Source organism: Mus pahari, chromosome 7, assembly GCF_900095145.1.
Source record: "Mus pahari chromosome 7, PAHARI_EIJ_v1.1, whole genome shotgun sequence".
Taxonomy (NCBI): domain Eukaryota; kingdom Metazoa; phylum Chordata; class Mammalia; order Rodentia; family Muridae; genus Mus; species Mus pahari.
The window spans coordinates 110,871,550-110,890,958 of NC_034596.1; the positions used below are offsets into that span (position 1 = coordinate 110,871,550).

General features: G+C 46.5%; 1 protein-coding gene and 1 long non-coding RNA gene across 2 annotated transcripts in view; one reads left to right on the top strand and one right to left on the bottom strand.

Moving 5' to 3' along the window:
- The window catches only part of LOC110324243, a 98,639-nt gene extending 84,276 nt beyond the window's left edge, over positions 1-14,363 (bottom strand). The window contains exon 1 of the long non-coding RNA XR_002380681.1: positions 14,232-14,363. This is a non-coding gene — a long non-coding RNA (uncharacterized LOC110324243). The remainder of the gene's footprint in view (positions 1-14,231) is intronic.
- Positions 14,364-18,595: 4,232 nt separating this feature from the next.
- Positions 18,596-19,012, top strand: LOC110324138 (cornifin-B-like). The gene has a single exon (XM_021201452.1). The coding sequence runs from the start codon at positions 18,596-18,598 to the stop codon at positions 19,010-19,012; it is 417 nt and encodes a 138-aa protein (XP_021057111.1).
- Positions 19,013-19,409: the final 397 nt, after the last annotated feature.

Below are 19,409 nucleotides of genomic sequence, written 5' to 3' on the forward strand. Positions count from 1 at the left end.
AGAGAGAGAGAGAGAGAGAGAGACAGACAGACAGACAGACAGACAGACAGACAGACAGAGAGACAGAGAGAGAGACAGACAGACAGAGAGACAGAGAGAGAGACAGAGACAGACAGAGAGACAGAGACAGAGACACGGGGTGCTAGGCTTGCTGATAGAGCTAGCTGTGCATTGCTTCTGGGTCTCAAGTCCTCGCTGATCTTTGCTTTGCTGAGAGAGTCACAACTGAGAACTTCTCCTGATGTTCCTTCTGGTTCCTCCTGCTGACTCATGCCAAGGCTGAGGTCTGGCTGTCTCTACCACATCGTGCCATCACTGCTGATTCCTGTTTGCTATCCCAACTCTGCCGAACTGGATTGCTGGAGGATCCGTAAAGTGTTTGAGAGTTTATCAAGCTGCCACTGCCTGCTAGCCTGTGAACTGAACTGATGATTTCCAGACAACTCAGATGAGAGTTGTTCCAAAGAACCTTTCTAAACATATCCAATTCCCCCATATCCTTTCTTCCCCACTCCCTCTGGTAGGTGGTGGGCTACTAGAAAGGTTAAAACATTTAAAAACCATCATTAAAAATAAGATTAAAAAAAATTAAAGTTACATGATCCCTTCTCAGTCTTCCACCACCAACAATCACATTCACCTTGAAGACACTCTGGGACAGTCTGTGGCCTTGACCATGGTGGTCCAAACGTGTTATGTTTTATCTGGAACATACCACTGAGCCTTTTAAAGAAAGCAGATGTTCTCAGGCAACTCTAAATTCCTTGCTAATATAACACACATCCCAGCACCGAGGTGCTTAAGGTTTACATCAGAGCTTGGTTCTAAAGATACTTTCCAGAGTCATGAGGCTGCTCCTGGTCTGGCCATTAATAAAGGACTCAAAACTTTCAATTGGCTTAATCAATGTGATTATCAGGAACTATCTCCCATGGGCCACTTTGTAAGGATAAATGACACTAATAAATAGTTAGCCCAAACAACAATAGACATTAAAAACCTTCCAAACCAGTTGTTTTGCTCTGAGGATACAAGGACGGCTGAACATCCACATTCAGTAAGTGACCAAGCATGTAAATAGCATCAAGGATAAATATCACAATTATCTCAGTAGATACAGAAAAGGCCCCTGACAAAATCCAGCACTCTTTCATGATGAAGAGCCCCGAAAGGACTTAAGACTGGAAGGATCATACCTCGGTGTAACAGAGGCTGTGTATAAGAGACCCAAAGCAAACGTGATCTCCATTGGAGAAAACCTGAAAGGATTTATGTTCAGGTCAGACATGAGGCAAGGACGCCAGCTCTCTCCACTCTTACCCAAGCTACTACTTGAATTCTGTATTGGAGCAGGAAGATGTAAGTAATAGAACAGACACAAATAGAGGGGCTGGAGAGATGGCTCAGTAGTTAAGGGCATGGGTTACTTCAGAGGACCCAGGCCATATTCCCAGCACCAACATTGTGGCTCACAACTGTCTGTAACTCCAGGTCCAGGGGATGAAACATCTGGCCTCCACAGGCACCAGGCATACATATGGTATACACAAATATAGGCAGGCAAATACTCATACCACAAACATACATTTTTAAAAAAGAACTCTTTTAAGGAGACACACAAATAGGAAAGAAAGGCAGCTATCTTTACCACTACACTACTAACACAGGTTACAAAGAGAAAAGGAAATGTCAAATTAGCCCTGCTTGTAGAAGTGATCCTATACTTAAAATGCCTGGAAGACTCCATTAAAAACTTGTAGATCTGAGAAGCACACAGCAAAGTAGCAGGACACAAAATCAATTTTTTTTTTAAAGTAGCTTTTCTGTGGGACCCTGAAAGGCAGCCTGTTTTCTGGTTGAGCTAGGTTCAAACCCCGGAGACCCAACAGATTAATCTGCAAGTGGCAGAAGGCCCGTTTCCCATACTCCCAGATATAGGCTCCTGACACAAGGACCCAGCTCCATAATTCTGTGGCCATCAGTCAAGTAGGCTGTCTGGACTCCACCCTAACAGTTACCTGGCAACAACGAGGTAGCCAAGCCCACTATAAAAGGGGCTGCTTGACCCCTCCCCTCTCTCTTGTCTCTTCTCTCTCTCTCTCTCTCACTCTCTCGCTCTCCTCTGGCTCTCACCTTTCACCCTCCTTCTCCCTCCACCCTCATCCCCACCCCCAGCCTCTCTCCACATGGCCATGGCCAGCTTCTACTTTTCTACTCCTCTCCCTCTCTCTGCCTTTCTACAATAAACACCTTGAAACCATGGACCATCTCTTCTCATCAGGATCCAGCAGGCTGGAGCAATAGAGCAGGTTTCCCTCTAATGAGCCACGTGTCTAACCTCCTGCAGGGAAGCCTTCCTGGGCTCTAGCCTTGGCTGCCAGCCAACCTAAGCCACCCGCCAAGCTAGCAGCCTGAGCTAACCAGACTCTTGCCTGCCCAGAAACCACCCAGTGCCTTCTCCCCTGCCCCTTCTCACTTCAGCACCAGGGCTGGCCCCCATGGTGCCCACTTTGTTCACAGCTCTTTCAGGATATTCAGTGGCATCTGAGATGTCCGAGACTGAGAACCTGTCATCTCTGGCTTCTGTGAGATCCAGAAACCCTGAAGCCAGCTCTTCCACAGGTATCCAGTGGTCTGTGATGCCTGAGAGTCTCCGGTCGAGACTGTGCCTTCCCCATCCCCTGGAGCAGGGTCTGGCAGCAGTTCTGCCAGGTCCTGTGGCAATCTCTCATGTCTGCCCATCCAGTCTCCCCAGCTCTGGGGAGATGTGGGTCCCCCCCCCTTGTTTCCTCATGCCTAGCACCCAACACTTTTCTATTCATCAGTGACAAACTCACTGAAAAAGGAACACATTATGTCCACAAATCCCCCAAAACTACTAAATAAAATACCTAGGAATAAACCTAACAGTAGAGATGTTCCACACCCATTTCCTGTTAATTAGAACATTCCATCCAGGAGGGAAAAGCTTCTTAAGGCTCAGCAAGTAAACAAATCTGGCAAAACTCAGAATTGACAACTCACAAATCTCAGGAAGCTCATGAAATATATGAGTCACAAATCTCTCTCAACTCATATAAGCTGTGATAGCTACTGAGGAGAACAGACTCTTCTGATGTTCTGCTGCCTGCAAATCATTCATGGGAGTTCAGTTATGGCGCTCTCATGAGTTGTTAGTGGTGCCCTTCCTTAGTGCAACTGCCTTTGAGTCCTTTGGGCTCTTCTTGTAAATGAAACAATTCCATGAGACTATCAGTTCCCCTGTCTCCCACCGTTCTTCAGAAATGAAATTGGATAGATAGTAAATGAATGTTCAACACCGGAGAAATGTATAATTCAAGATTAACAACTTTAGAAAGGAAAAACAGCTCATGATGGGGAAGTGGCAGTTTAGGAAACAGAACATTGTGAACACTGCTAGTAAGAGGATGCTATCCAAGGGATGTTAGAAGTATTACTGGCCCAAGAAACTTTGCATCTCTGAAGGGCTTGGCTCCTATTCAACAAATCAAAAAGGGAAGGTAAAACAAACAAACAAACAACAACAACAACAAAAATGGGAATCAAATGTGCAGGTGAGCAAAACACAAATAACTATTTGTTATGAGTGTGGGAAAGATGACCTATCATTCACCACTGTCTTTGGCATCCTCTGAAGTGCCACCTATAGGGTCATGATACTGAGTAGTGACTGCTGGACACAAAGCTCCCACTCCTCATTAAAACTACCTAGGGGACAGGATAAGGGCTGTCATCCTCTTGACCTGCAACTCCATGTTAACTCAATTAATTTGAGCATAAAGTAAGACTCGTCAGTTTAATTCTGTATGCATATGTGCAAATGTTCATGTGTGTGCACACAAATATTCAAATGGGTATGTGCTTTTGTGTGAACATACATGTGAGAGCATATGAACACACATGCATTGTGTGCACATGTATGTGTATGCATACAAGTACCTGTATGTGAGCATGTGTGTGCATGCATGATTGTGTGAGCATGTATGTGAAGTGTTTGTGCATACATATGTTTCTGTATGTGAGCAAGGGTATTAGTGTGTGCAGACACACACATGTGAACATGCTTATGTGAGTGAATCTTCAGAAGCATGCAGTGACCTGCGCAGTTGTTTTCTTTTGTGGAGGCTCCCTCTTGTGACCACTAAAAAGGTTGCACCATGAAACTACTCTGGGAAGAGATTTTGTTTTTCTTTGTGCCGCACTTAGATTCTCAGCATAGAATAAAAATTGTCACTAAGCAACATAGACAAATGTGGGATTTCTTCTGAAATGTTTTATCTGTTTCTGGATAGCTGGTTTGGAGGTTAAGGGCACTTACCGTTCATTCTATCAGAGAAACGGATTCAGATACCAGCACCCATGTTAGTCGGCACACACCACACATTTAAAAAATAATAATAATAAAGCAAATTTGAGGCCAGTCCAGGCAACACAAAACATCACTTCAAAAAGTAAAGCATCCGTTCAGGGCTGGGGCTGGTGAGATGTCTCAGCAGGTGAAGAGCCTTCCCTTGCCACACAAGCCTGCCAACATGGATTCGATCCCCAGCACAGGCTGCTCTCAGGGTCACCATCCTCCAGCTCAGCATCCCAGGCACATCCATGCCTGTCTCCTCATATTAGAATTTAGAAAGCCATTAAAATGTTCAGCGTCTCTAACCTGGCTTCATGGTGCATGCCTTTATCCCAGCACTCAGGAGGCAGAGGCAGGCCTATCTTTCCCATCTATGTATACTACATATGGAAATTCAGGCCAGAAAGAGATACATGGTGAGACCTTGTCTCAGAAAGAATGAACAGGAGAAAGAGAAAGAGGAGAGAAGGAAGAGGAGGAAGAGGAGGGAGGAGGAGGAGAAAGAGGAGGAGGAGGAGAAGAAAGACTCTTTGCTCTTCACACATCAGTTACCCACAGTAACACATCTCATAATGTGTTTGTAAGCTGTAATTTCATGTTTAAATGTAGATGAGGTAGTTTATCTTTAAAATGTCCAATTATAGATGCCACTGAGAAAACTGGGATGGCCGTGATGTTCTTACAGCGTTCTAAGTCTTTGAATAATGAAAGCACTGCATCTGATGTAGAGCACTTGTCTTTGAAATCTTTCTTGGGATCTGGCTAGAGCTGGTCGTGGGCTGTCAGCTGGACACACTCTCCCCNNATCGAGCTATCCTTTAGTGGTGGGGAGTTGCTATGAGAGATCAGCTTTGGGGTTTGCTCAGCNTTGNTAGCAGATGTTCATGAGTCACCACTGGATTTCCTCAGAGACTTTCTTAACTCTTGATTCCTTAGGAGCCTTGGTAAGCTGGGAGGATGGCTCAGTGGGTAAAGTGCCTACTGTGTAAGCATAAGGACCTGAGTTTGCATCCCTGAGAACTGAGTAAAAGGAAAAACGCAGACATGGTACCAGGTGCCTGTAACCCTAGCACTGGGAGACAGAGAAGGGCAGATCCAGGGGCCTTGCTGGTTAGCCAATTTCTCCAATGTTTTACCCAAAGTTTAGTGAGAGGCTGTCCCAAAAAGTAAGGTGGAGATGGGCAAGGGAAGTGAGATACCCAATGTCAATCTCTGCCTCTGCTGAGGAGAACATAGGTGCACACATATGCACACATGGGCGTACACACAGGTGTATACACAGGTGTACACACACAGTTGTATATACAACTTCACACAGGTGTATACACAGGTACACACACATGCAGTCATGCACACACACAGAACATACACACTGGATTTGTTGCTGTAGCATTTATCTTATAGTGTTCATTTTATTTACTGTGTCACCTAAATTGTTACAGAATAAAAACAAAGTTTTCTCAGAAGGCTTATACCTAAAGCCCATATTCATATTATCAAGTTTTCAATACATATTCCATATTGCTTCTTTAACTCAATCTTGCTCTTGAATAACTAGTTTTGTGGTGTGCTTCTGTAGTTCATACAGCTGTAGAGGGCAATCATTTAAATGTCTTTGTCAGAAGGACTTTGCTAATTATCATGTAAAGACACAGAATGTTTTAGAAGACTTCCACTTGTAACTCCCTGGTTTCTGTATGTATGTACAGGTTTATATTACCACTGGCCCTCACACTATTTTGTTGAAATACAATTTTGATAGTTGGCTTACTGAATGTCTACAATTTCTTCTGTAAACTGTCCACTCCACCCCTGTGTGCACACATGGAGCACAGCAGAATGATAGCTGTTAACTGGTTACAAGGTTTACATAGGAGCAGGATCCTGATAACTGAATTTTAAAATTTGTTGTATGAAAAATGACCTAGAGTAGATGCTCCACTAAGCAGTGTTTCAGGGACCCACAGTCAACTGGTCTGAACATATTAAATTAAAAAAAAAACAGATGTAAACAATTTTCATCTTTATTATTTGTGTAGTTTTTAATATTTTTAAAAAACTTTATGCATACAGGTGTTTTGTGTGCATGTGTGTCTGCACCCCATATGCATGCTAAGAGTTCTCAGAGCTCAGAAGAAAATGTTAGATTTCCCCTTGAACTATTGTCACAGTTGGTTGTGAGCTGCCACAAAGGTGCTGGAAATCAAGCTTGTTTACCTCTGGAGGAGCAGCCTATGTTTTTAATTGCTGAGCCATCTCTCCAGCCATCATTTGTTTTTTGAGAAAAGGTGCATGATCACACTATTGTTACAGCATGTTGTTGTTAGTTATTATTGTTAACCTCTGAGCTTAAGGTATAAATTAACCTTCATCCATGATGAAGTTAAATCAGTTAAACCAGCACATGGGGTTCAGTCCTTTCCAGTCTCAGGCATCTATGAGGGATTTGGTACATTTGTCCCATGTGTAAGGGGGCAGGGACTGCTCTAATTCATCATCTGAGATTCTCTTTTTATTTTTCAGTGCTGGATTTTGTCTCCCAAATAAACACACTATTATTTGGAGTTGATGTATGTATTTGGAGTTGATGTTTGTATTCTGTGTAAACCTGTTTCTGTCATTAATATGGCTTCTGCCACATGAACACAGCACAGCTTCTAAGAATTGTAAGGTGGTGGCCGGCTCCCTGATGTTCAGGTGTCGCTTGACCAGAAATCAGAGAACTCCCACCATGTGCTCAACAGAATCAGCATGGTATTTATTTACATGTATTCTTCCTCTGCTTCATTGAGACTGTGTGGTTTTGGTGGTGGTGGTGGCGGCAGCAGCGGCGGCGGTGGTGTATGCATGCATGTGAGTGAGTGTATATGTGTTTGTGTATATGAGATGGTAAGTGTGTGTGAGTGTGTGTAAGAAAGAGGGAGGGAGGGAGGGAGGGAGGGGAGAGAGAGAGAGAGAGAGAGAGAGAGAGAGAGAGAGAGAGAGAGAAAGAGAGTGAGTTTCTAGGGGGGGCTGTAAGGATGTGTTTGCAGGAGGGTTAAGGAAAGAAAAGACTTAGGGCTGGAGAGATGATTCAGAAAGCAAAAGCACTTGCTACTTTCACAGAGGAGGGCACAAGTTTTTCCAGCACCCATTTGGTAGCTCACAATCAACCGTAACTCCAATTCCAGGAGATCTGACACCCTTTGCCCATGTCTCAGTAGATCACCCCATGCTATGAGAAGGGATAAAGCATGAAGTTGGAAAGATGTCAGAGAGAGTTGAAAGGAGAGACTGGGAGGTGGGTATGATTGAGATACATTGTGTATATGGATAGAATTTCCAGATAATAATTGAAAATTAAATACCAAGAACCAAGCCAACCAATAAATAAATTGAACAAATGAACTGACTACAGTTCTCAATGTATGAAGCAAAAATGGACGATGAATAGTTGTAAATGTGTTTGGCAGCCTTAGCAGCAGGGAAATGCATATGAAAGCTGCTTTGGGAGTCTGCCTGACTCCAGTTAGAATGCCTCTCATCAAGGAAACAAAAGATATCAGATGCTGGAGAGGACGTGAGCAGAGAAGAGATCTGATATGCAGTTGGTAGGAGAACATACTAGTGCAGCACTGGGATTTCTCAAAACACAAAACCAAAAACAAACAAACAAAAAAACACCTAAAATTGGGGTTAGAGAGCAGAGGACCCAAGTTCAATTCTCAGCACCCACACAGTATCTGAAACATCTGTAACTCCAGTCTCAGAGGATCTACTGCCCTCTGTTGGCCACAGCAGGCACTGCTTATATGTGGTACTTGGACAGACATGCAGACAGAAGATCTATATATGTAAATAAAGATTTGAAAAGACTAAAAAAATCTTAAACTCAAACTAGAATGGCCCAGCTCCTGGATTTACCCAAAGAACTCTAAGCCTGCTTAACACAAGAGACACCTGCACATCTGTGTGTATTGCTGCACAATGCCTAAGAGCCAGGAAGTCAAACCAGCCTAGAAGCCCATCAGCACACAAATGGATAAAGGAAATGTGACAGTACACGTATAAGAATTGTATCCAGCTGCAAAGAAAGTTAAATCATGACATTTGCGAGAATACGGATGGGATTTAGATCATTCTGTGAAGCCAGACTCAAACAAATACCATGTTTTCTTTCAAGTAGACTCTAGACTAAAATGGGGGACGGGGTGTCTGTCATAAAACTAGAAAGGGGATCTGGTGGATGGGATGGAGGAGAGGGGAGGGTGATGGAGTGTGTGTGTTGTGAAGGCAGATGGGAGGAAGGGATCAGGAAGAGAGGTGGAGGGATGAGGGGGGACAGTGGGGGTGGGGAGCACATCAAGGGATGAGGGAGGACAGCGGGGGCAGGGAACACATCCAGGTCTAAGCATGAGGACTTATATATCAAGTCACAAAACGTATCCCTTTGTATGGTGACTTAAAAAATAATAAAAGGCAGCCACAGTTCCAAACCCTCATCAACGATCAAGCGCCATGTTCTCCCTGCTGATTAGCCGAGGGCGGGGGACTGCCGCCTGAGGTGTATCTGTTTTATGATGCTGACAGCCCTGCCGGGGGAAGTATGAATTAATAACAATCCAGAAAACAAAATTTCGATATCGAGACCTTAAAATATTCATGTCCTTTAAGCCTCTAACGCCGTGTAAAATTAAACACTGGCAACAACCCACATATGTAAAATAAGGAAACAGGTTTTGCAGAGCACTACACGCCTTGTAGCTGATTAGGCTCATGCTTACATGACTACACTAGGGTGTCCTAGTTACAGATACTATCGCTGGGATGGAATTTAATGGCCAAAAGCAAGCCGGGGTGACAAGGGTTTATTTGGCCTATGCTTCCATATCTATAGCCCATCACTGAAGGAAGACAGGAATTTAAACTGAGTGGGAACCTGGCAGTAGGAACATGCCCAGGCCACCTAGGAGTTCTGCTTACTGGCCTATCCATCATGGCTTGCTCAGTCTGCTTTCTTATAGAACCCAGAACTGCCATCCCAGGGAAGGTACCACACACAATAGGCTGTGGGAGAAGAAAATATCCTACAACTAGATCTTAAGAAGGCATTTCCTCAGTTGAAGATCTCTCCTTTCAGATGTCTCCACCTTGTGCCAAATGACATAAAACTAAATGGCACACAGAGTGATCCTCACATGTAGGGAAGTGGCCTTGGGAGGTGCCGTGGGGATAACTGTTCCCTCTAACATAAGGTGGAGTTACAAGAGGATGGTTCTCTTTGCAAACTTTTACAATAATGCTGGGTAATTAATATCCAGAAAGATTAATTTTTACAGCATTCTGAACAGGGGAAGGCACATCTGACCCTGTCTCGTTCTAATAAAAATGGCCCCATAGTCACATAGAGACTGGCACTACTTGGTATCAAGGCCTTGCTGGAATAGGTGTGGCTTTGTTGAAGGAAGTCTGTTATTGGGGGAGGGGGGGCATGGACTTTGAAGTCTCAGAAGTGTAAGCTGGGCCTCCTGTGTCTCCATCTCTTCCTGCTGCCTACCAATCCAGATGTAGAACTCATAGCTCCTCTCCAGCACCGTGTCTACCTTCCTGCCACCATGCTTCCTGCCATGGTGATAATGGGCTAAACCTCTGAACTGTAAGCTAGTTCTAATTAAATGCTGTCCTTTATAAGAGTTGCCTTAGTCATGGTGTCTCTCCACAGCAACAGAAATCCTATCCAAGACAGACAAAGAATCCTGCTTGACCTCATTCTCTTGTCCAGCACACCCATTGCCCTGAAAACACCACACACCACTCACCTGACCTAGGGTTTGCAGATCAACCAGGAGAGAGACCACATACCCACACCCAACCTGTGAGAACCAGCTTCCTCAAATGGAAATGGAAAACAAGGGCCATTGTGCCGCTCTGCTATTTATATGACACGGCTCCAGGCCCCCTTTACAACAGTCATGTCATTGTCCCCAGGCTTGGTCAGAAGCTGACCTTATTACCCTAACAAAACACTATGATCTCCATACCTCAAACTTCACATTATTTTTCTCTTTGGTAACAGAAATTATACCTCAGGTTTCCAGTTCACCCAGTTCACATGCTAGATTTATTTATTACCGTATTGTGTAAGTGTTTTGTCTATATATGTCTATGTGCACCATGTGAGTGCCTGGTCTCTATGAAGGTCAGATCCCCTGATGTTGCCTGTGCCCTGGACTGCCTTCTGCCCGACTCTACTTGCTCTTGGGGGTTGGAGGTGAGGTGATGCAGAATCAACAGCACAGACTTGGGGAATAGGTGAGAATATTGCAGCAAGCTCATTAAAATGTTGCTGCAAGCTCCTTTAATACCCTCCATCCACATCTCATTGGTCCCAAGAAAGCGTCTCTTTCAAACAGCAGTCAGGCAGTCTTCAATTAGGTCCTCCTGCTGGAGCATTCATGCAGAAGCAGCCACCACCAGTCCTTCTACACCCTAGGACTATAGTCACAGGAAGTTATGACCTACAATGTGGGTGCTGGGAATTGAACCTGGGTCCTCAGGAAGAGCAGCCAGTGTTCTTAAGCACTCAGTCCATCTCTCCAGCCCTACTTCACACTCTTAATGTCTTTGCTAGTCTGGGGAGGATACTGTCTGGCTGAACCTATACAAAGGGCAGGATACAGAGCCATTCACTCAGAATTCACAGGATGTCTTGTTTTAAGTTTCTATTGCTATAAAGAACAAACAAACAAACAAACAAACAAAAAACCACTATAGTCAAAAGCAAACTTGGGGAGGAAAGGGTTCATTCTGCTTGCACTTCCACATCATCATCCAACATCAAAGGAAATCCGAGCAGGAACTCAAGGCAGGAACCTAGGGACAGGAACTGAAGCAGAGGCCATAGAGGAACTCAGCTTACAAACCATGGCTTACTCATGGCTTTCTTACACCTTCAGGACCACCAGCCCATGGATGATAGCACCTCCTCCCAGGGGGCTAGGTCCTCCCACATCAAGTTTCAATCATAAATGCCCTCCAGACTTACCCACTGGTCAATTTGGTGAGAGCACTTTCCTCAGTCAAGGTTCCCTCTTCTCATGACTCTAGCTTGTATTAAGTTCACCGAAAAAAGCCCGACTAGGACACAGGACTCCAGCAGGAGCGATGTCATAGGATTAGCATGGCTTCCCCGTGAGAGGTCACTCCACCATTAATAGAAGCTGAAGATTAATAATAGCGCCAGCCTGGTTCTGGCTACACCGGGGAACCAGACTCCAATAGAAAGCCCTACCAGCACATAGTTCCACAGCCCCAAGGTACAGTTTGAGCTGTTAAACATGCTTCACAGAGACAGACGTGCCAAGGACTGGTTGGACAGATAAAGATTTACAATGTAAAACTACTCTCATAATTTTCAGGAGACAGACCAGGGTGTTTTTACCAGGCAGCTGTTAACCAAAGTTGTCCTTTCTGCCTGGCAAAAACACGCTCTTCCTGATAAGGGAATCGGGGTTTAGATAAGTTCTTTGTGTAACTTAATGTTTCCTAAGCAACTTTAGTACATCCCTTATTGCATCAATTCATTATTCTTAGGGTTTTAAATGTCAGTTAGATTATTATTCACCATGGGCCATAATTAGGCTCAGTCAGTAAAGAACTTACCGCAGAAACCTGGATTATCTGGGTTTGATCCCCAGCACATACAGAAAAGCTAGGTATGGCTGTACACACCTGTAATCCCAACACTGAGAGGTGGAGACAAGCTCCAGATTCCTGAACCACACTGGTCAGCCAGTCTAGCCAATCAGAGAGCGATAGCATTAGTGAGCAACCCAGTCTCAAAGAATAAGGTGGAGAAGCAGAAGAGAGCTCAACAGCTCAGGATGCGTGCATTCCTCTCCACAAAGGGCCCATCTATAACTCCAGCTCTAAGGCTCTGCCCTCTTCTGACATCCATAGATGCTACACGCATACCAAATAGAACTGTGCGAGTTTCTGCCTGCAGTAAACTCACTTTAATCCGGCCTGGGTTCATCCTGAGAGGTGGGCTGGGCTGAAATGGAATGTGCGAGAAAAATTTGGAAGCCAGGACAAAAATATTGTGATCGAGGCTCAAAATTTACTGAAGGAACTCAGTTTACATAGCATGGGGAAAAAACCCAGCCCCCAGCCCCAGTCTTTGAAGGCACAGGTGAATGTCTGTGGGCGGGTCCAAAGGATGTTGTCTTCTGGGACATCAACAGGTCTTCTCAGCAGGCGGTGGAGACAGCAGAGCAGCTCTGGCAGGTCTTGAAGTTTTCCCCCAGTGGATCTGGGCTTTGAAAGACAGTAATTAGTATAGACAGTAAAGCTTGCTTGGCAGATAACTGTAGGTGGTCCAGTGGCAACAGAGAGCTGGGAGGCCCCAACAGAACTGGTAAGGTCGAGTGAGCTCAGGCCCTGTGTATCTCTGAATCGAGAACAGTAGGAGTGGAGCCATTCCCTACCTCCCTCTACCTGCTGTGGAACAGAGGTAATCAAGGCACCCTACTGAAGACCATGACAGTCAGCCACATAGCATAAAACCCTGGCGTTCTCCATGCTGATGAGGAATCCAGACAGAACCCAGCATTCAGCCAATAAGAAGCTCTTCTTCGGGCATTCTTTCCCTTCCCGCAAAAGGTATTTAATCCCTGGCTCACCCTGAGTAAAGTGCATGCATTTTCATTTCACAGATGAGAAGGCAATTAGCCTGAAGGGCCCAGCCCAAGGTCAATGATGAGAGCCAGAAACCCTCTTCCTAGTGACTACATGTGAGTGTGTCTATAGGTGTGTGTATGTGTGTGTGTGCACAAGTGTGTGTGTGTGTGTGTGTATATACACACACACACACACACACACATACTCATGTGTGTTCCTGCTGGGCTGCATTCTGACTCCCTGCTCGGGTGCCTGGAGCACAGTCAGCATGCTGCTTGAGGGAGACAGAAGGAAGTCCATAATGGGGATCCACAGTCCGAGTTTTTCCCAAAGTGGGAAAAAGCAGAGTCTGGGACAAATGCTGTGGTTCCTGGTCTCCTGTGTATCCAAGGGTAAGGAATGGGGTTGTGGGATGGAGGAGGGGGAGGGCATCACTGGTGTACCACTGGAAGTCTCATCTGTGAAGTGGGAATATAGGTGTTGAATTGCTATGAAATGTGTGAACTAATGTACCCTTTGTATTGGCCACAGGACTCCCAGAGTCAGCAATGCCAACCTACCACTGACCCTGGTTTCTGGGAGCACAGGGCATGAGATGCACACAAGCCAGACACACTGGGCACTCTACACACTCCTGGGGAGCAGCACACAGTGCTCTCTAGTGTCCCCAGCACAGATGCACTGTGGTTCACAGAAGGTAGACCAACCTGCAGCCAGTTCCTTGCTGAGGAGGTACTTCACAGATTAGTCTCCTGGGGGAGAGCAAGCTTGCAATTAAGTTTGCAGGTGGGCAAGAGAAAAATCAGTCTCTCCAGTAGAGAGATGGGGTGGGGTAGGGTTCAGGGAGACCAGCTGCCCACAGCTGCCCAGCAGGCAGGATGGACAAGTGAGGCAAAGCCAAGCCCCTTTGCCCCGTCAGAAGGACAAATTCTCTCTGTAGTGATACACAGCTGCTCACTCACAATTCACAGGACCTCTGCAGCGGTGGGATTATTAATGACCACCTTCACTGAGTGTAATTGGGCAAATCACCAGTACTTTCTCCAAGCAAATATTTTGACTTTCTGTTTCCTCTTTGTCACAATAAAGCTCTCATCTAAGCTCTCTCTCGTTCTCTCATGGGGAAGCTGCTCCTGAGAGGACATTCCTGGGAGCATGAATCTTTCTAATCAGCAGATCAACGCTACCTCCTCCTCACCTTGGTCTTCTCCCCTGAGAGGGCCCGAGAGTCCTCCCACGCTGGCTGTGTCCTCAGGCCACCAGTGAGAAGGGTCAACAGAGTCCAGACAGAGTTGCCACACACACAGGCCCCTGTGAACTGAACAGCAGGATCACCCTGTGAGGAGTCTCCTAGAAGCCACCGGAACCAGCTGTACCAGTGAGGCAATCTTCCTGGCAACTCAGTGACTTAGGAGATCACTTCCCCTTTGCTTCCTGCTAAAGCCAGGTCAGGTTCCAGCTCCTTATTGCCATGTAGGGATCCTCCCACTGATCTTAGAAAGCGACCAGTTTCCCTAAGCATCAGTAAAATAGCCTAGCGGCACCATCCCTGTGGAACCAGCATCTGTGCTTTCATAAAGGGATGCTCAGCCCCTGGGAAATACCTGGCCTTTGCTGGGTGCACATAAATGTAACAGTAAAGAACTCATGTTTTCTAGAAAAATCCAAATATAAGCAGGTTAGGTAGCAGAGTGACCTCCCTGGAGACCCAGATTTGTGTTCTCTGATTTTCTCACTTTCCAGGTGGGGTTTCCATCTCTGGAACCTTTAAGAAGAGGTTGCCAAGGCGTGTGCAAGCGTGTCTAACAATTCCTGGGAGCCTCCATCACTAGCTTGGCTGTGACACCCCACCACCACCATCATCACTACCACACAAATTCTCAGGTCGCCAGTGCTGGTCCCATAGACATTATATCCCTGGCTCCATTAGTCTCCTGATTCTCCTAACAAGTTGAATGGTCAGGTACATTGCCAGAAGCCCAAGCAAGTACAAGTGTCAACTGTCCCATGGCACCCCACAGAGATCTTCAAGGCATTTGGAGTTAGAAAGTAGTCCCCAAGTCCAGACCTTGAGCAACCCCACGCCCTAGAGAACAACTCAGTTCATGGTGCACAGGACCAGTTCCCAGGTGGAATTCTAACTCTGAGGAAGGTAATCGGGGCCACACATTGCTTGGCCGATGTGGGCAGCAATCTAGCAGGTTAGAAAGGTTGCAGGACCATGGTGTTAGCATTCAGGATTAAACTGTGGAGAGAATCCGTGCAGGGAGAGAGCTCAGACTCCAGAGCAGAAGTCACAGAGTGCTTGTCATAGTCTCCCTCCTCCCACTGAGGCTCCTGAACAAAAAGCCTGGGTTCATTCTGCGTCTCAGACTCTCTATTATTTATTATTTTCCTGTCAATCATGGCCCAGTGCTTTTGCAGTCAGAGACGATTACTTCTTAGTGACCATGCCTTTGCATGTCACAGCTGTGCCTTCCTTCTAGGGATGGCTTCGTGTTGAGCAGTGCTCATGAGCGTCTGTGTGGTCTGAGCCTCAGTGGTGCCCAGACCAATTCTCAGAGCCTTGGAGCAGAACAACTGAGTCGGACCCTCCCTGGGTACAAAGACAATGTGTGAACATAGTCACTGGGATTACAAATATGGATTTTATTGAATTTGTTGATTATTGCAAACTTAGTGATTTTTTTCCCCTGCCATAGGAAGATGGTGTTGACTAGGCTAGGATAGAATTATGCTTTGGAAGGCTGGGAGATGCTCTGCAGTCATGTGGACCTAAGTTAGAATCCTCAACACCACATGAAAAGTCAGACAGGGAGGTACACACCTGCCATCCAAGTACTCGATGCAGAGACAGGAAGATTCCTGGGGCCAGCTGGTCAGCCTAGCCAACTAGTGAGGTCTAGGTTCATTATGAGTCTCTCCCTGGCTAGTTTTTGTCAACTTGATACAAGTTAGAGTCCTCTAAGAGGAAAGAACCCCAGCTGAGAAAATGACTCCATAAGATTGGAGACAGGCAGACCTGTGGGTCATTTTCTTAATTAGTGATTGATGTGGGAGGGCCCAGCTCACATATCCCTGGGCTGGTGGTCCTGGGTGATCTAGGAAATCAGGCCAAGTAAGTAACCCATAAGGAAGAAACACATGCATACAACACACACATGCAAACACACTATACATATATGCATGTAACACACACATGCATACAACACACATGCACATACACACACCACACACACATGCATACAATACACACAATACATGCACACACATGCACATACATGTATACACTACACACATGCATACAACATATACACTACATGCACACATGCATATGACATACACACTACACACACATGCATACAACACACACACACACACACACACTGTGCTTTAGCTCAAAAAGCAAAAAGGAAAGCATCACCAATATTCCTGTTCCTGAGATATCTCCAGCTATGATGTCCCGGGAGCCCTATCATGGTGACTAGCTCTGCTTTCTCTAATCCACACACAATGTCATGAACCTGCTTCCTTAAGCGTGGATCCAGGTTGGCTCACAACCCTGAGAGCAGACAGGAGGAGCCATAAGATGCTGAGAAAGGTCCTGAGTAACAGCTGCTTCAAGATGTTATTGTTCACTGAAGGTTCCCAGGAGACCTTAGAGATGCTGCCCAAGTCCTTCCCATACACCACTCTGTTACTATGTTTCTCAGCCCTGCTACAAGAAAAAACATTCTCCCTCAACCAAACACCAGCCCACCAGCAGAAATACTGGAAGCCGCTAACAGTCCATTTTCAAGACAGGAAGACTGAGCCAGAGGAACGAAATGTCAGGAGCAGTGAACACATTTGGCTCTGGGCTGCTGGACAATGTTCCAGCATTTAACTGACAGCTGGACACAGGCTGTTCTGTGCAACCTGTTTTGGGGCAAGCCACAGTGCCAGGAAGAACAATGCCAGGTGGATCTTTCCAGCCCCACTTCCTTTGTTAGCTCAAAAATAAGAAGAGTACAGTCTTTAGCAGCCCTTGCAAAGGAGCACCAGGTGGTCTTGCTGCAGCCTGGTAGCTCTGGCACTCCTGAAGGGGCCTTGGCATTGAAATTCTCACTGCGCTAAGAATTTTGGTTTCTTTTAAAAATCCAGATATATTATGAAAATATGTTTTTGCTTTGATCCCAGGTGTGGGATACGGGGCTGCTTCAGATTGTCCACAGCAGCTATGATTTGTCTCATGGTCTGGCAGGGGTGTGATTTTGCCAGCTGAAGATAGTTTACATTTGGAATTCTGGGAACTCTTCAGAGGGTATAAATATGTCAGCGCTCTGAGAAAGGCAGAGGCTGCTGCTCCCCACCCTCCTGCTGCTGCAGTTTGTCAGGCGGTCATGAGCAGAGAGACACTGGGTACCCTGAAGACAGAACTTGCCCCAAGGAACTCAACACCCCTAATCAACAGGAAGCAGTCTAATGAGATGGACTCCCCCTTTTCCCTCCAAACTTCTTGCTTTCCTACTAGTGTTGGGAGATTGGAAGGGATTGGGGTGGAGAAAGATGGTGGGTAAAAGAACCCAAGGAAGTACCCCAAAGTATGGGTACAGTCCACCTATTGGATATAATAGTGGTGCCAGCAGGCTGTGGCATGTTCCAGGATAGCATGGGCTATAAGGTAAGATTCTGTCTCAAACAAAACAAACAAACAAACAAACAAAAAAACCCAACCCATCAGCTTCCCACACACCACTAGTCCACCAGCTCAGAGATTCCTGAAGAACACTGCACAGCAAAATAGTCAAGTGTTTGCTTGATGTTCACTTTCATAAATGCTTGCCATGTGGCCTACCATGCAAATGATGCAGCAGCCAGTCCAGCTCCCCTAATGCCTGCAGAAGCTCTCTACTCGTGGCCAACTTGGCCATGTGTACACAAGCACTGACCAGTACAGCCATCTTCACCCACACCTCAGTATCCTTCTGAGCTCCCTCCCTGCATCTAGACTAGATGTGCCCAAAGCTCTCTCCACCCTCCTCTCTTCAGCAGTTTCTCCCCTGCCCAGAGTGGTCACACACACAACCATTAATAATGCCTGAATAATCACGACAATCTGGTCAGCAGGGCTGTGTCGTGATAACAGGACTGTCCCCTTGCATGGTGCTTTATTTATCTTGCCACAAGGAGTACATGTGACCGCATCTGCACTGTCCCCAAGTGTTCTTCACTTTCACAGAGGGGCTGAGGCAGGTCCTGGGGGCTTCTATTTGTTTGTGTGTTTCCTTCCATGTTTTTACAAAAAGAAACTATAAAGCAAAAAAAAAAAAAATCTTTTGAAATAAATATATCATTTTCCTACAGGCCCTGTAGTGTTAGGTGTTCCTGAATAGAACACATTCACAATAATCTAACACCTCAAACTGTCAGCCTGTCTATCTACTGCCATGTGAGCTGCCCACTCCCAGGTGGGTCCTCCACCTTACAGTCCCCATCACACATAGGGAAGTCGAGTGAGTGTACATATCAGGAGAATGGAGAAAGCTGGCTCAATTGCTCAACCAAGAAAGAGGAAACACCATGCAGCTCCACCCCCTGCAGCTCCACCTCCTGCAGCTCCACCCCCTGCAGCTCCACTCCCCTGCAGCTCCACCACCCTACAGCTCCACCACCCTGCAGCTCCACCACCCTGCAGCTCTACCACCTTGCAGCTCCACCACCTTGCAGCTCCACCACCCTACAGCTCCACCACCCTGCAGCTCCACTCCCCTGCAGCTCCACCCCCTGCAGCTCCACCACCCTGCAGCTCCACCCCCTGCAGCTCCACCACCCTACAGCTCCACCACCCTGCAGCTCCACCACCCTACAGCTCCACCACCCTGCAGCTCCACCACCCTACAGCTCCACCACCCTGCAGCTCCACCACCCTGCAGCTCCACCACCCTGCAGCTCCACCACCCTGCAGCTCCACCACCCTGCAGCTCCACCACCCTATAGCTCCACCCCCCTGCAGCTCCACCCCCCTGCAGCTCCACCCCCCTGCAGCTCCACCTCCCTGCAGCTCCACCACCCTACAGCTCAACCACCCTGCAGCTCCACTCCCCTGCAGCTCCACCACCCTGCAGCTCCACTCCCCTGCAGCTCCACCACCCTGCAGCTCCACTCCCCTGCAGCTCTACCACCCTGCAGCTCCACCCCCTGCAGCTCCACCCCTGCAGCATCATGCTTTGGGTACCAGGGACTTGGTCCTCTCTGAACTCAGACTCAAGAGAGAAGCTCAGGCCCTGGGGTATTTCCCTCTCTGCTTTGCTATTTTTCACATTATAAGGCAATCCATTATGGGACTCAATATTCTAAATCTAAACACAAAACCTCCATATCACTGACAAAAAAG

What these genes read in the sequence shown, in the direction of transcription:
- LOC110324138 (XM_021201452.1), top strand. Translation starts at nt 18,596, where the DNA reads ATGCAGCTCCACCCCCTGCAGCTCCACCTCCTGCAGCTCCACCCCCTG.